Source organism: Poromitra crassiceps, assembly GCF_964638095.1.
Source record: "Poromitra crassiceps genome assembly, chromosome: 1".
Classification (NCBI taxonomy): Eukaryota; Metazoa; Chordata; class Actinopteri; order Beryciformes; family Melamphaidae; genus Poromitra; species Poromitra crassiceps.
Window position 1 is genome coordinate 92,260,018 of NC_139623.1, and position 15,823 is coordinate 92,275,840.

At 44.2% G+C, this 15,823-nt stretch overlaps 1 protein-coding gene across 1 annotated transcript in view; it reads left to right on the top strand.

Annotated features, from left to right (window-relative positions):
* Positions 1-15,823, top strand: part of LOC310786400 (dolichyl-diphosphooligosaccharide--protein glycosyltransferase subunit STT3B-like) — a 118,539-nt gene that overhangs the window by 87,764 nt on the left and 14,952 nt on the right. Inside the window, exons 6-9 of the mRNA XM_083647606.1 lie at positions 6,326-6,424; positions 8,523-8,669; positions 10,701-10,749; positions 12,082-12,236. Of these exons, the coding sequence (XP_083503732.1) occupies positions 6,326-6,424; positions 8,523-8,669; positions 10,701-10,749; positions 12,082-12,236 (450 nt within the window). The remainder of the gene's footprint in view (positions 1-6,325; positions 6,425-8,522; positions 8,670-10,700; positions 10,750-12,081; positions 12,237-15,823) is intronic.

Sequence of the window (15,823 nt, forward strand, 5' to 3'; positions counted from 1 at the left end):
AAGACAAGACAATAAATAAACAAATTCAAACGGAAAGAAAAAACAAATTAGACAAAAAGCAAACAAACAAACAAAAACTTTATGACATGGTGCTACCAACCTACTAAAATGTTTTCAAGCCTTGGTTTTTGCAAATGATTCTATGATTCTTATCATTCTAGATGTAAAATAGGATTATAGAGTCCAACTCTTTGAAAAACGCAGAAGTGAGGGAAATGGGAAGATTTTGACACAAATAGAGGAACCTGGGGAGTGACACCATTTTAACGGAATGTATGCGGCCAATCATAGACAAAGGGAGAATTTTCCAGCTTTCTATGCATTGTTTAAGTCTTAAAACAAAGTCACCAAAATTCAACTTAAATATAAATTTAGGATCTCTGGGTATGGTGAGACCAAGATAGGTGAGACGGTCCTTTGCTAATTTAAATGGGAGATTTTCCAAGAAACCAGGAGTGAAAACATCAGAGAGAGGCATGAAGTCACTCTTTGTCCAGTTGATTGTATATCCGGACAGCTTACCGAAGGAGGTGAATAACTAGAAGAAGGGGAATCGATTTCTCTGAGTCGTGTAGATATAATATTACATCGTCAGCGTATAAACTAATACGAGTCTTGATACCTCCAATCCTCAGGCCTTCGATATTTGAATGAGAACGTATTTTTAAGGCAAGGGGTTCGAGCACGACGGCAAAAAGGGCCGGTGAAAGAGGGCAACCCTGCTGGACCGAGCGAAGTATTGGAAACTTGGTCGACTTGTCGCCATTAGTTATAACTGAACATGTTGGACTAGCATATATGAGCTTTACCCAGGATATAAATGGATCGCCTAATCCGAATTTGTGTAGATCGTTAGGTTTTCTTCTATATCAGACACAGGTTTTTGTTCCTACCTGACATGTTTCAACGTCAGTAATACGTGCAATACTTCCGTCTTCATCAGAGGTGTCACTAGATGGTGTGTGACGTGTCTTAAACAGCTGATGTTGTTTACGTCACACACCATCTAGTGACACCTCTGATGAAGACGGAAGTATTGCCGTTGTCAGGTAGGAACAAAAACCTGTGTCTGATATAGAAGAAAACCTAACGATCTAAGTAAAGTATAGACACTATGAACCTTTTCGAATTTGTGTAGTGACTCGAACATGTAAGGCCACTCAACCTGGTCAAAATGCCTTCTGTGTGTCAAGTGACAAGATTGCTGCACCGTGGGTCTTATTGTGATCTGCATACATAGAGTTGAGAAGGCGCCTGACATTGAAAAAAGAAAGCCTATTGGGAATGAACCCTGTCTGGTCGTGATGGATGTGATGCTTATTCAAGCGGGTAGCCAGAGTTTTAGTGATTACCTTTCTATCAAAGTTCTGAAGTACAATGGGTCTGTAGCTGGCCGGATCTGCTTGCTCCTTCCCCTTTTTTAAGATGAGTGAGGTGTTAGCTTCATATAGTGTCTTAGGCAAAACTTTGTCCTCCTTAGAGCTAAGTGTCATTCTGAGGAGGAGTGGGGCGAGGATGTCGCAGAATTTCTTGTAAAACTCTGCTCCGAATCCGTCCGGACCAGCTGCTTTACCTGACGGGAATGATTTGATGGCAGAAGCTATTTCTTCCACTGTGAGATCGGAGTCTAGGTCCTCTCTGGCAGCGTCACTAAGCTTGGGTGTCTCAAAAGAGTCAAAAAAGTCATTCAAATCAGACCGAGTGGCATCACACTTAGACGAGTAGAGCTCACTGTAAAATTCTCTAAAACTGTCATTTATTTCCTTGGGATTGGTCAGCAGGGTGCCCCCCCTCGATTTGATGGAAGGGATTAATCTGGAAGCCTGAGCGCCCTTGAGCTGTCGTGCCAAAAGTTTCTCTGGCTTATCTCCCAATTCAAATTGCTTTTGTCTCAGTTTTAACAGGAGGGTATTTATTTGGCCGCCCAGAATACAATTATATTCATATTTTAGCTTCAATATCTTATTGTAGTCCTCAGAGGATTTTGATTTCTGATATGCCGCTTCAAAGGAAGGACGAATATTTTCAATTTCCAGTCTCTCTTTTTCGTGGCTGTGGATTCGTAAGAGATTATGTCCCCACGAATAACAACTTTTAATGTTTCCCATAATGTATAATCTGATACTGTATAATGTATAATCTGATACTTCTCCGTTATCATTAAATTCCAAAAAGTGCTTTAATTTGGTAGTAATATGTTCTATAAATTTCCCATTGGCGAATAAGGAAGGGTTAAGACGCCATGAGTAGCTTTGTTTAGGAAGAGAGAGGTTCAGCGAAATAGTCAAAGGGGCATGGTGAGAACCTGCCAATCATAATTCATAATTCCAGTTCTCTCGCTGAAGCATTGCTTTGGCTGTTAGCAGTCTAGCAGTCTTATCAGAGCAAACACAGACTGCAGAAAGCTTTTACACACACACACACACACACACACACACACACACACACACACATACACACATACATTTGGGTCGACAGACACACTCAGCAAACTCCTCCAGCTAATGAATTGATTTCCTCTCAAGAGGTTGTCAGTAGTTTCCGTAGCCCAAGGTGTCATGTCTGAATTTCTCTGCTTGCCTCTCTAGTATTTGATTTGATTAATTCATGCTTGCAGTGGTACCAAAAGGCCCACTGAAAAACTGCAGAATTTTACAGCAATGTAAAAACAATTGTAAACAAGACAATTACAGAATACAGAATAAAGGTAGTAAGCAGGGCAAGCAGTCAGTGTAGCAAGCAATACAGTATGAGGGATCTACCCAGAGCAGCAGGAGGCAGGTATAAAAATAAGAACAAGATCCAAAGTAAAAAAATATATATATATATAAATATATTTTTTTATCTTTTTAAGTTAGTTAACTGGTCAAAGTTTAAACTGTCTCATTGTACAGCCTAACTGCAGTGTGTAGAGTTGAGTTCCTCAGCCTGTTGGTTCTGGCCTTCAGTTCAGCCAGCTTGTGCTGGTTTCTGAGTGTCCTGGCAGTGCAGGTGCCTCGTGTTGATGGTAACAGGTCATGCAGAGGATCTTGTGGTTTCTGCATGTCCCTTATCAAGTTCACAGCAGCCTCCTCCCTCCTGGTCTGGAGTGAGAACTTGTGAGATGTTTCCAGCGCTCCTTCTGATGATTTTGCAGTATGCACTGTAGTAAGCCTCTATGCGGCACTTAGAGCCTGTTTAAGAGGACTAGTGTCTTTGCTGTGGCCACATTAAACCAGTGAAGTGCTTGTTTTCCTCCAGTGTTTTAACATGACCTCTGGCAGCTTGTTTGAAAGGGTTTTTCGGCTAGCTGCTGGGCTCAACAGGTGATAACAGCGGGGAGGGAGGGTGCTAGTCAGTCACCCTCCAGTCAGGCCAAGCCTTCCACCCGGACCATCTTTAGCTATCCCGAAGTCCAATATGCCAAGGGATAGCAAGCCAAGACGCATTTGGCAGTCATAGCAACAAGCTAAGTGGGATGCGAGCAACGAGCTAGCAATACCCTGTAAACAAGCAGAACGGCTAGGCAACACTGTGGCCACGCGGGCACCCAGCTCGATGCAGCCACCAGCGTGTTCCAGCATAATAACGACCAGCGAGGTGCCGTGCAGCTCGTGGCGTAAGCTATTAACAAGCAGGCCACTAACCAACTCTGTGGTGGCTAACGTAACCAGGCCGCCATGTTCCAGGTCGGCCGAGCCGTAACAAGCGGACCCCTACCAACTCCCTCTCCCCATCTTACACGGGGAGATCGCCCTCCAACCACAGCTAGACGGGGTGCAAGCAGCCCGGCTAAGCCGGGAGCGAAGCTAGCAATGTTACCACACTAGTGAACCCCACGTGCAAGCGGCTAGAACTAGTAGCACTAACAATAAGTCAGCAGAGCTAACTAACTCAACGGGGCGGCAGTCTTAGCAGCCCAGCCCAAATATAGCCGATGCAACAGCGGTGTTAGTACAAGCTAGCAGAGGAGTTTATTTTATTTTACTAGTATTTCTCTGTGATTGATTTATTACCTGTGTTTTACCACCCCTCCCTTTAATTTTAACTTATTGTTCTTACTGTAGCTCTCATAATATCTGCTTTTACTTGACTTCTTTTCAACCTGATCATGCACTGTATCATGTATTATTGTACTGTTTTGTGATGTTTTCTTTAACTGTAAAGTGTTTCGGAACCATGTCTCTTGGTGATTTTACACTATAAATAAAATTGAATTGAATTAAGTGATACCCGCCCTGCGCTAACTAACCATTATAGCAGCGTACACAATATAACACAGATGGCAATCATCTGGCACCAGGCCACACCGCACTGACCGCGCGGTCTAAGCGGCTCTGCCCTTTCCATAACGAAGCTAGGTGGGGAGGACACAACCTAGGCAGTGGGAAGGAACTAGCACACCTTCGACATAAGGGGGCCAGCGAGCGTGCGCTCAGCGTGCTCATGCCCCAAGCAACATGCATGATATGCGGATAGTCTATCACCCACCTCCCGGCCTGACACCGAGTGCACTGGCGAGGGGGCCCGTCCCTGTCCATAGCTTAGAGAGGCGAATTCGCAAACACGACCTGACTAGCAACAGGGGAAAGGAAAAAACTTGCTAACCCATCCGGGAAGCGAGCGAGGCAAGCCACAAGCGAGCCCACTAACGGTGCCCAAGCAACAGCTAGCAAGCCTAGCGTAATGTCAGCTAAGCTTAATGTGCACACAAGCAACAGTTACAGTAAGGATAACAATTCTAGCCCGATAAACAAGGGGAAGCCGCCTCAGCACGGCACTGGCCACACTGACGGAATAGGCACGTTCTCGTCCATAGCTGGGCAAGGTGGGTCCGAAGACACAGCCTGACTAGCACAGGGACGAAGGAAGAAGAAGAAAACCACGAACGAGCCAGCTAACAGCACAGTTAGCAACCTAGCGAATAGCTAGCTAACCACAGCTAACGGTGCACAGCAACAGTTACAATGAGGCTACCGTGACAATCCTACCCTGTCAGGGGAGCTAGGTAATATCAGGCAAGCTCATTAAGTTAGCAACGCGCTCTGTGGTCTGATCGAGGGCTCGGGCTACGGTGGGCATGCCACTGGGAGGCATCTCCCCACGAACGGCAGTGCGCGGGTGGCGGTGCGCCGACATGAGGAGTAGGGCTGCCCTCGACCAAAGATTATCCTGGTCGACCAGAAATCGACCACAGCTCCGACCAATCAGTGGTCGAAACGGGGTCTAAAAAAAATTGTTTTTGCAGTGTACTTTTTTCTTATTTTGTGCAGTGTACTGATTACTGAGTGCACTATACCTGATACTTATAAATAAAAGCTATTTGCAGCGTTAACATTACCGGAATGGACAGACTGACCAGCGTGCTGTGCAACACCTGGCCATATTCAGTTAATGGGAAACAGCTTTGAGTTGCGTGTGTTATGGTTATGTAACATTAGCACATGTGGCATGGTTAATTAGTTGGCAGAAAGGACAGTTAGACAGCTTTTGCGATTTATTCCAGTAACATCTTATAAGTCTGTCTAACATTAGGAGTTGGAGTGTATCTCTGTGGACGTCCAGTCTCACTGACTACTGTAGTCTCAACTCATAAGGTGCGTACTTAGCCGCTTGTTAACAGCTGATGGTGGCTGGTTGCTGAAACGTGTCCATTGTTTGAGCTGATAGCTGAGCCATTTAATTGTTAATTCCATCACTCTGCTGGTTGCTCTCCTTTCAGTCTAGATAGCCTGCTAACTATGGTTAGCCTGTCTCTCTAGCCTGGATCACTTCCTGTGTGCTTGTTATGAAATTGAATCTCTCCTATGAAATTATGAACACCAGCGATTGTTCGACCAACGTGAATCTCGTCGACCAAGAACACGTCGACCGACCAATCGATCAGGAGGGGGCAGCCCTAATGAGGAGTGCGCCACACTTGCGACAGAAGTGTGGGTCCGCCAAGGCGCGCTCGGCCCCAGACAGAACATGCACAGGTCGTGCGAGTCGTCCGTAGCCCTCTCAGCATGGCATCGGCTTCACGGAATGGTGCGTTCGCATCCATAGCTGGGTGAGGCGGGTCCATGGAACACAGCCTGGCTAGCGAGGGCGAAAGAAAAGAGCCAAGTACGCCAGGTCAGCCAGTGAGGCCACCGCCGGCAGCAGCTTCGGGGAAACAAAACAAACGTTTTTTTCTCTTTTTTTCAGCAAAAAAAACATGCGATGACGTCGATTACCAAATACGTTGGCGACGATTTTGGTCATCGACGTCATTGCGACTAGTCGACTAATCGTGGCAGCCCTACTACTATTTCTACTTCTAGATGTATGTGTGTAACCTTAATTATTCTCCGTCTCCCTCCAGCCTACAGTACCTTCTACATCGTTGGCCTGGTTCTCTCCATGCAGATCCCTTTCGTGGGCTTCCAGCCAATCAGGACCAGCGAACACATGGCCGCAGCAGGTAAGTAACCAAGCACCTGGGGTTTTGGTGACTAGGGGAAAATAGCATTGGGAGCAAGTAACAGTAAACACTCAGTAGATATTCCTTTTTCCACATACATTTTTATTCCCACTGGTTGTCATTTTAAAGCTTTTTACAGTGTCTTGAGCTATAGCCAAGATTATCTCTGTATTGGTTATGTTTCAGGGCGCTTTCAGACCTGATAGTCCGCTTTAGTCCGCTTCCTTGGTTCGCACCAAATGCAAAAATGATACATTGCTTTGTTTTCCAGCTGGTCCGGTTCACTTTCACACCAGCCAAAAAGCAAGCGGACCAAATAGGGCTGCCAACCCTCCCAGATTGAATAGGAGACTCTGGTAGTCTCCCAGGATGGAAAATATAACTTCCCAGAGATTTTTTTGATGGGTGAAATTATAATGTGTGTGCTGTAGCCGTCGGTCGGGACCATTGTGCGTTTGCATATCAGTGTGTGTGTGAGAGAGAGAGAGAGAATGAGAGAGAGACACACACAGGAAGGGAGAGACAGCGCAGTAGAATGCAGCATGCGTATCTTAAGTTCTGAACAGACCTGTACATCATTAGACCGCTCTGAAATCCCCAAAATCTGAACCCATTGCTGTCATTGCACAAGATCCATAACCAACATTTCTATTTCCCAAACATGCTATAGAACCTGTCAATCAAAGACTGTGACCCTCAACGCAAGAGTCGGGCTGATAATGTGTCATTAACAAGCAGTCATTTGGGGGGAATGGTGGCGCAGTGGTAGCGCTGTCGCCTCACAGCTAGAAGGTCCTGGGTTCGATTCCCACCTGCGATGCTGTGAGCGCTGAAAGAGTGGGTGCCCATGCCCACCGCCCGGGTGGGGTCATCAAAGGGGCCTTTCTGTGTGGAGTTTGCATGTTCTCCCCGTGTTCTCTTCCTTCATATAGGAACCCCTCACCAAAACATGCAATATCCTGGTTGCTGAAGTGGTGCCTCCTCTGGTGGTTCGGGGCACCTTTTCGGAGGCAGGGGAACTCGTTGGAATAGCGTCATCCACCCACGTGCTATGTCCTACTGGTGAAGCTTCCCCTGTCAGGTGAAAAGAAGCGGCTGGCTACTGCCCATGTCTCGGAGGAAGCATGGAGCCAGTTCCGGCTCTCCCCAGATCGGCAGAGGGTGGAGCAGCAACCAGGATAAATAAATTTCATTAAAATTTGCACTAATGGGGGATAAAAATGGGATAAAAAAAAATCTGGGGGGCAGGGGGGGGGGGGGGACAAGCAGTAATTTGGCTCTGGTAATTTGCTAAAAATAAAACAAAACCCTCGCAACTTCTGCTACCTATAGGCTATATGGAGACATATATATGACTGCCTAAAAAGAATAAAAGAATAGGCTAATAAATAGCCTGATAAGGCTGCAATCAGAAGAAGCTGGCTTGGATGAGAGACCATGCCTCCTTGCCATACGCAAGGTAGCCTATAACGTCACTCTGCTGATGACAGCAATCATGCAAAAAATCCCCCCGAAAATAAGCCACGCAGTTTCACCAGTCACCAAAACATGATATGAAGAATGAAAATGTTGTTTTTAACCATAAAATGCTGGTCCTAAGCCTATTACGTACAGATCAGCTGATAACGGGAGCTTGTTTAATCCAAAAATGCACGAGGCTTCCTGCATTCGGATCGGGTTCAGATCACGTTCACACCACAAACGAACCGTACTAGAGTTCTTTTGGAACTGCACAGAGACCACCTCTTTGAGCAGGTCTCGGCCCGCTTGTTTGGTGCGCTTTTGGTGTGCCCCAGAGTTCGATTGCTGCTTTCAGACCTGCCCAAACGAACCGCACTAAGGTTTCAGACCTGCCCAAACGAACCGCACTAAGGGGGAAAACGAACTCTAGTGCGATTCAACCGAACCAAACGAGGTAGGTGTGAAAGCGCCCTCAGTATAACATTACTTTATTGTGTTAATTTTAGATTTTGCTGGTTTGGATAACCTCAATTCCTGAGGGCCTAATGTAAACAAGAATCTACTCTATTTAACATAGAGGTGTATTTTAAAAGCTTAACGCTATTCTTGTGCGTTTGTGTGTGCCATATCTGTCTAGGTGTGTTTGTGCTGCTTCAGGCCTATGCCTTCCTGCAGTACCTGAAGGACAGACTGACCAGACAGGAGTTCCAGACTCTGTTCTTCCTGGGAGTCTCTCTGGCTGCCGGAGTGGTTTTCCTCACCGTCATCTACCTGACGTACACAGGTCACTCTACAGTACATACAAGCCTTTTAGAGGACCACTTGCACCGCTGATGGTTGAAATATCAAATAGTGGTCTACAGTGGCAGCAATCGTCAGTTGGTACTCTCAACTGCCATACAAAAGAACTGAACTTTGTGACACCTAAGGGCCATTGCTTTAGAGAAACTAATGCTACCTATACTGTTTATTAAGAGCTTGACTTGGTTTAAGTTATGTTAAAGGAACACTCCGCCCATTTTCAACCAGCTTTGTATCATTAGAACATCAGTAGTATATCAGAAAACTGTAAACTCTTTTGAAGTCTGTTATTTAATTTGACAGTTATTGAGTGTTAAAGTGTGGACCAGTGACACATCACTGGTCCACACTAACTCAAATTAATAACTCATTAACTCAAATCAACTCTCAATAACTGTCAAACATTCTGTCATTTATCTAGTTTGACAGTTATTGAGAGTTGATTTGAGTTGATGAGTTATTAATTTGAGTTAGTGTGGACCAGTGATGTCACTGGTCCACACTTTAACACTCAATAACTGTCAAATTAAATGACAGACTTCAAAACAGTTTACAGATATACTACTGATGTTCTAATGATACAAAGCTGGTTGAAAATGCGCAGAGTGTTCCTTTAAGTTTAACTATTAAGTTAAGTTTCTGTTTTATCTTTGTTTAAAATGCCAAGGATCTTGGCTGGCCAGGCGCCAGTTGAAGATTGCTGCATCTGTATATCCGACCTACACTGTTACTGTATGTGACAGAGTCTGGCTCTCAAAATAGGATCAAGCTCGTGTCTAGTACAATCCAAACCTTGTCACAATAACACAGAACGTCTTTGCACAGAAATATCAAACCAGAAGCCACCAATATGGTCGAGAGCAGCTTACCGTCTAGCAGGCCGGGGCGTTGACACCTATAGACAGCCCGGCTTGTGTGGACAGCTCAGTCGGTAGTATGGAAGCTGGCCATCAGCAGCTCCCGTCCAGTAGATTAGGGACACTAATTCCAAATGATATATCTCACACACACACACACACACAGTCACACCCATACACGTGGAAACAAAGGGATCACTACAGAATTGGAGAGCAGGAGCGACACATGGCCTCCTGATCAGACTGGCAGACCAACATGGCAGAGAGGGGGCTGCGCACCTGAAATCCACGGCTATAATCTCTAAGCCACTCCCACTTCCTGTTTGATCCTCTCTGATGCAAAGACGTAAATTACAATATCAGAAGTAAACAAGGGGCTGTCTGACAATACATATCAGTCACATATCACTCTGTGACACTGTACATACCTGACTTAACAGTGTACAGGACAACATTCTGCATGACCAGACCATCTGAATTGAGCTTTTCTTTGCAGTCCAAAATAGCCTTGAAGTCATTTTTTTTTTACACGATATGATGAGACCATCTGCAACTTGATGACTTACACTATGCTTTGAGACTTCTTATCCAAAATGACAAGAGGCAACATTCCCTGATGAGCCTGATCTATAGTAATTAACATATTTATCCTAAGGTCCAACCCCTGCCACTGAAATGCTATATGGAGTGCGATGGCTAATTATGATTGGAATCACCCTCTAGCATCAACAGACATCTCTTTAGCATGTAGCACCCTGGCCAGCTCCCAGCTGCTCTGCCTGCTATCTAGTAGCAGTGATTAGTTTCTGTGTTCTCATTCATCATTGTACTGCTGAGCTGAGTGCACAGCGGGCCATAGAGAGCTCATTACAGCCACTCACGGCTCTCACACCAATACACAACAATGCATATTGGAGAGTCATTATATGATCGATACATGCATGAGGAATTTTCCCAACCAATAACGTGTTCCAATGGCGCGTGACTGATTGCTGACGCTCCAAAGCTGCGAGTGTTTGTGCGACTGAGAATGCAGGCATGTATGTTCTGTACGTGACTTTGTGTGGGCCGGGGGGTTGGAAATGCGTGTCCATTAGTTTGATTCTACGTGCGAGCACATTCTGAATCCATATGGTTTTCTGTGTTTTCACCTTCAGGGTACATTGCTCCGTGGAGTGGGCGCTTCTACTCCCTCTGGGATACTGGGTAAGTCATCAGAATTGATGTGCATTGTACTTTTTTTACAGTGTTGGGAAGGCAGCAGCCTCCGGTGCTGGCCTAGCTGGCCGAGGTCCCATCTCTCTGCCTCATCACATTTCTCTTTGTCTTTTATTTGCTTTCTTATCTCATTCTGCATTGTACTGTTCCGTTTTGTCCCCGCACCTATTGCACACTCAGCTGTCCCAGTGGGAGATCCCTCTTTGACTTGGCCCGCACAAGGTTTTCTTTTTTGCCTTATAAGGTTTTTCTTGGGAGTTTCTCCTTGACTTCACTGAGGGTCTAAGCTCGGCTCACTCTTTGTAAACTCCTCCGCTCTTTGTAAACTCCCTTGAGACATGTTTATAATTTAAGGGCTGTAAAAATTAACTTTGCTTGACTTGAATGTTTAAAGCACTTTACATTACAGTACACATAGCCATGCCAAACAATTCACCGTATTACAGATAAGCCATTCAATTTAAACAGTGTAGCACATTTCCTCCTATACAGTAATGATGTTCTATAGTAGGGGTAGGATGTGGAGTGCTGGGACATCTGGTGACTTTCTCCCAAGAAGGATTCAGCCTTGTCAAATCTGTGGTTGATTGACTCTTGACAGGACCACAAGTCCAAGTTTTGCTTTAGTCAGCTTTAGTTGGCTTTAGTCTATATTAGAGCATGTTTTAAATACAGGATCAAAGGGATGATGGTTCTTACTACCTTTTTCCTTCACTTCATAAAGTGATGTGTCCACATTTTAGTCTTCTTGTGTATCTAACAGGAAAATCAAATGTATACTATGTAGGCTTGCCTGCGCCTATTTCTAGCTGCCAAAATATGTCTTTGTTCAAGCAGTCTGTCAATCAACCCGTCATAAATTCTGAAAGAGATAATGCTACTTTTCTCGCCATCGATCTGACCTTACTGTATAGAGGACTGCCAGAGTGCAGCATCAACTGCCTGTCACTGTGTGTGTGTGCACATGCCTCACATCATTTTGAAAGAAGTAAAGTTTTGCTGCAGTACAGTATAGTGTAATGGGGTCGTGCTCAGACCAAAGATAGCCCACAACAGCCAAACTTAGTTTTCACAATCGTCTCAATTTGAATAAGATTGCATAGCTTTACCAACAAATTCATTCTTAGTGAGTCAAGTAAATATGAAACATAATAAAATGCACTAATATGCCTTTCATCTTATAGGAAAAGATTGCTAATGATACATTCCTTATTGTTACTGTTAAGAACCTCCCTTTCCTCCCCCAATGGCCAACTTTTTTTCTTTCTTTTTTTGCACTTTTGTGATCTGTTCTCTCTTTCTCTTCCATTTTCTCCACAGCTACGCTAAGATCCACATCCCCATCATAGCATCTGTGTCGGAGCACCAGCCCACCACTTGGGTTTCCTTCTTCTTTGACCTTCACATCCTTGTTTGCACCTTCCCAGCAGGCCTCTGGTTCTGCATCAAGAATATCAATGACGAACGGGTCTTTGGTAAGAGTCAATTGAATACATGTGTTTTGCTTTGAAAATCCATATGGGGCCACCAACGTTCAAAGTTAATTTTGAAGGATTTACAATATATTAGAACATAAGTACCCCTCATCTAGTCCTGACCAAATCCTAAAAGCAGATCAATCTAACCTCACGTGACTCTTAACCAGTGTTGGGGCAAAACACGTTGCAAAGTAATGCATTACCATAATCACATTACTTTTTCCTTTCCTATTATAAAAGGGAGCATGTGGGCAATGTTTGTTTCTCTCCGTTTCAAGAATTGTAGCTGGCCACAGCTATGCTGTTTTATGTGCAATTGGGCTAAAACTTTGAGGAAGTGTAAAGAGCACCTGTGCAGGTGACCTGACGGAGCCGTATTTTTTAATTAGTTAATTGCCCTAATTACCTGATGATGTGTCATCAGTAGGGGTGTCACGGTACACAAAAGTCACGGTTTGGTACGTACCTCGGTTTTGGGGTCACGGTTCGGTATGAATACGGTACAGCGGAGAAAAAAAGCAACAAATCCCAAATTTCAGTTTTTTCCCCTTTGAATTTTTCTGAATTCTGTGTTTTGCTTTTTACCCTCATTTTACCATCAGAAATAGTGTCTAATAAGTGGGAATGAATAAATGTCCACAATTTAATAAGATCTAGGCAATCCACACAAAAAGGTTTTACTATTCAAAGTGTGGGGTGCGCCTCCATCTCAGATGTCTGTATTCCAGCTGTTTGACAGGGCAAAGGCATTTCCCCCCACTTTAATCTTTATAGAGAGGCAAAGTGGTATGTCTCTTCCTGCTTCAGCACTGTACCAGAGATTTTCATCCGCCATTTATTTTCCCATAGACATTTCGTAAAATGCTTATAAAATAGTTTTACTTCGTCGAACCAAACGCTTCAACTAACGCTATAATCGGGAGAGACCATAGAACATTTCACTCGGACCAAAACTTAAAAAAACATCGAAAAAATATTTTCTTTAAACCCACATTTCTTTTATGTTTTGGTCCCAGTGAAATGTTCTATGGTCTCTCCCGATTATAGCGTTAGCTGAACCGTTTGGTTTGAACCAGTAAAACTATTTTTATACACATTTTACGAAATGTGTATGGGAAAATAAATGGCGGATGAAAATCTCTGGTACAGTGCTGAGGCAGGAAGTAGGCGGTCATTTTGCCTCTCTATTGTACACAAGTTTGTAAATGGAGTGCATGTGGAGTAGCCTAATGGTACAGTAGGCCAAAACAAACGGCGGGGGCACAGCCATGGTCTAAGTGAGGTGCAGTGATATTCTCTGGTTCTGAACATCAATAATGAAGCCAATTAGTGACAAGAGTAGGGGAACCTCTCACCACAGTCCTTTAAGCACCGTCAGACCTCTATCCTTTATTATGAAAGCAATAAGCAAGGCGGCATTCTTTACTGTGATGATGGACTTGCTGTGACAGAGCTAATGCAGGCACAAGGTGCAGCAGAAAGTGGCCACAATCACAATGCAAAAGGCTCTCACTGGTTTTACGGCTTTTATACAAGCCACAGTGGTAATAGTAGATTCCCTACTCTGTCGCCACCAATATCAATCATTTTGCCAAATGGCAGGTCTCATCAACTACCTCACAGGACATTGTGAAAATGTTGAAAATAATATGAAACGGAACAAAGGAAACATAAGGTTTCTGACTGAACCTTTTAAAAACAGGAGAAAGTCAAGCGAGCGACGGCAAAGCAACAATTCCATTTTCAGGACCTGTCAGCAGCACGGTTGGAAGGCTTTCAATCAGATGGTCAGATTGCTTGTCTTTTAGTGACAGCCCTACAACTAATATGATTGCTTTCAAGTTCAATGTCATTTCAGTGCAGTTTAACGTGTGCTTATTCTATTTGGCCATGAAAGTAGTTGCTACTCTGGTTCTGCATCAAGAATATCAACAACAAACATGTTTTCAGTAAGTATCCTGAAACATGAAAGCCCTCTTATCTACTGTGTGACATGTGCTTTAGAACTGAATAGGTGTCAAATTAGAACAATATGTGAGCTCTTCTCTCTGGTAGTTTTGCACAGTGTACTGGCAACGGCATCCATAACCAACACCTCTATCCTTGTACTTCAACTAATATTTCTGCATATTGCCAGTGCAGAAAAATATTACGCTCATAAAATATGTTCAAAATATGTTCTAACATTTTTATATAAATAAATGTACTAACAATTATTTACACTCAGATCAGTTTTGCCAAGCATTTTGCCAGAAAAGGAGGGTCCAGAGGAGTGTATGAAGTGGTCTATGTGATCTGTTGTAATGAACAGGGAGTGGAGCCAGACCGATACAGGCTGTGCCGATACTGTGCGCACAGATGCCTCTTCCATCAAATTGTAGTCAAATTGATCCTTGTGAGATCTTCGTATCCATACTGCTGTTTTTAGAAACCCTGTGTGTTATCAACCCTGGTAACAGTTTGCACGCTTAGCTCCTTCTCTTGAATTAAAGAATTTATGTTTTGATGAATTTACAATGTTTCATTATAAAGCCAGAATATGTTATAGATTGGTTGTTGAAAAGTGCATGAAGTAAATAATTACTTCTTACTGTAGCTCATGTATCATTAAGGGAGTTATTAATATGAATTGTGATGATATTAAATCAAAACAAAATAGGACCGTGTCATCACTTGGCAAGCTCTGAAGAGTCTGGCACAGAACAAGATGAGGTGGAGAAATATTACTCCACCCAGGAGTAACAGGCTTAAGCAAGTACTGTAAGCAACTTAAAGCAAGCAAATTGGTTGAGACAGCTGTACAATGACCATCTCCTAAAACAACCCTTGCTGCCCTGTCTAACACACCAGAAGCGTATCCGACGCTGAAGCAACACCTCGCGGAGGCAGTTTCATTTCGGCGTCCTTGTTAACAGGGGAGACCGATCGCCACGGCGCCTCGCGACGCTGCAGCGAGTGTTTTGGCATCTGGTCTATTTTCAACGCGAGCCGCGAGAGGCCAGGCATGAAGTCAGTACAAGTTGTGACCAGCACAGAGCAAAACGGAGCGCTTCTGCTCTGAATGGCAAGGCTCCTGCTCGACGCCTCCATGACGTGCTGGCTTCGGAGACTACATATCGTCGCTGTCGTTCCAGGACCTCGAATCTCCAAAATAGCAACTTTTCAGGAAGTTAAAAAAACCTGTTTGCTCTTAAAATACTGAACCAAACGTCATCAAAGTTGGCACATGTCTTAATTATAGTTACTTTCCCGCTGAATGTGTCATTACTTTATTATTTCTTACCTGGATAAGCTCAAATGATGATGTTTATATTATCAGTCCGACTTGGAAGCACTCTCTCCCGGCCAGTCAGGCGGGAGAGAGTCGTATGCTCATGCACGAGCCCCAAGCTACGGGCCGCGGGGGCGCGCGCAGGAGCAGCAGCATTGCCCCTCGCCTCTCATGGCCGAGGCGGGGCTTTCGCATGAGGTGAGAATAGTCTGACATAACGTAGCGTTAACGTTACTTTATTCTCGTCAGAAAACTCTCCGATTTGCATGTTAAAACAAGTTTGCAGCCTAGGAATAACTGGGAAACATTTGAT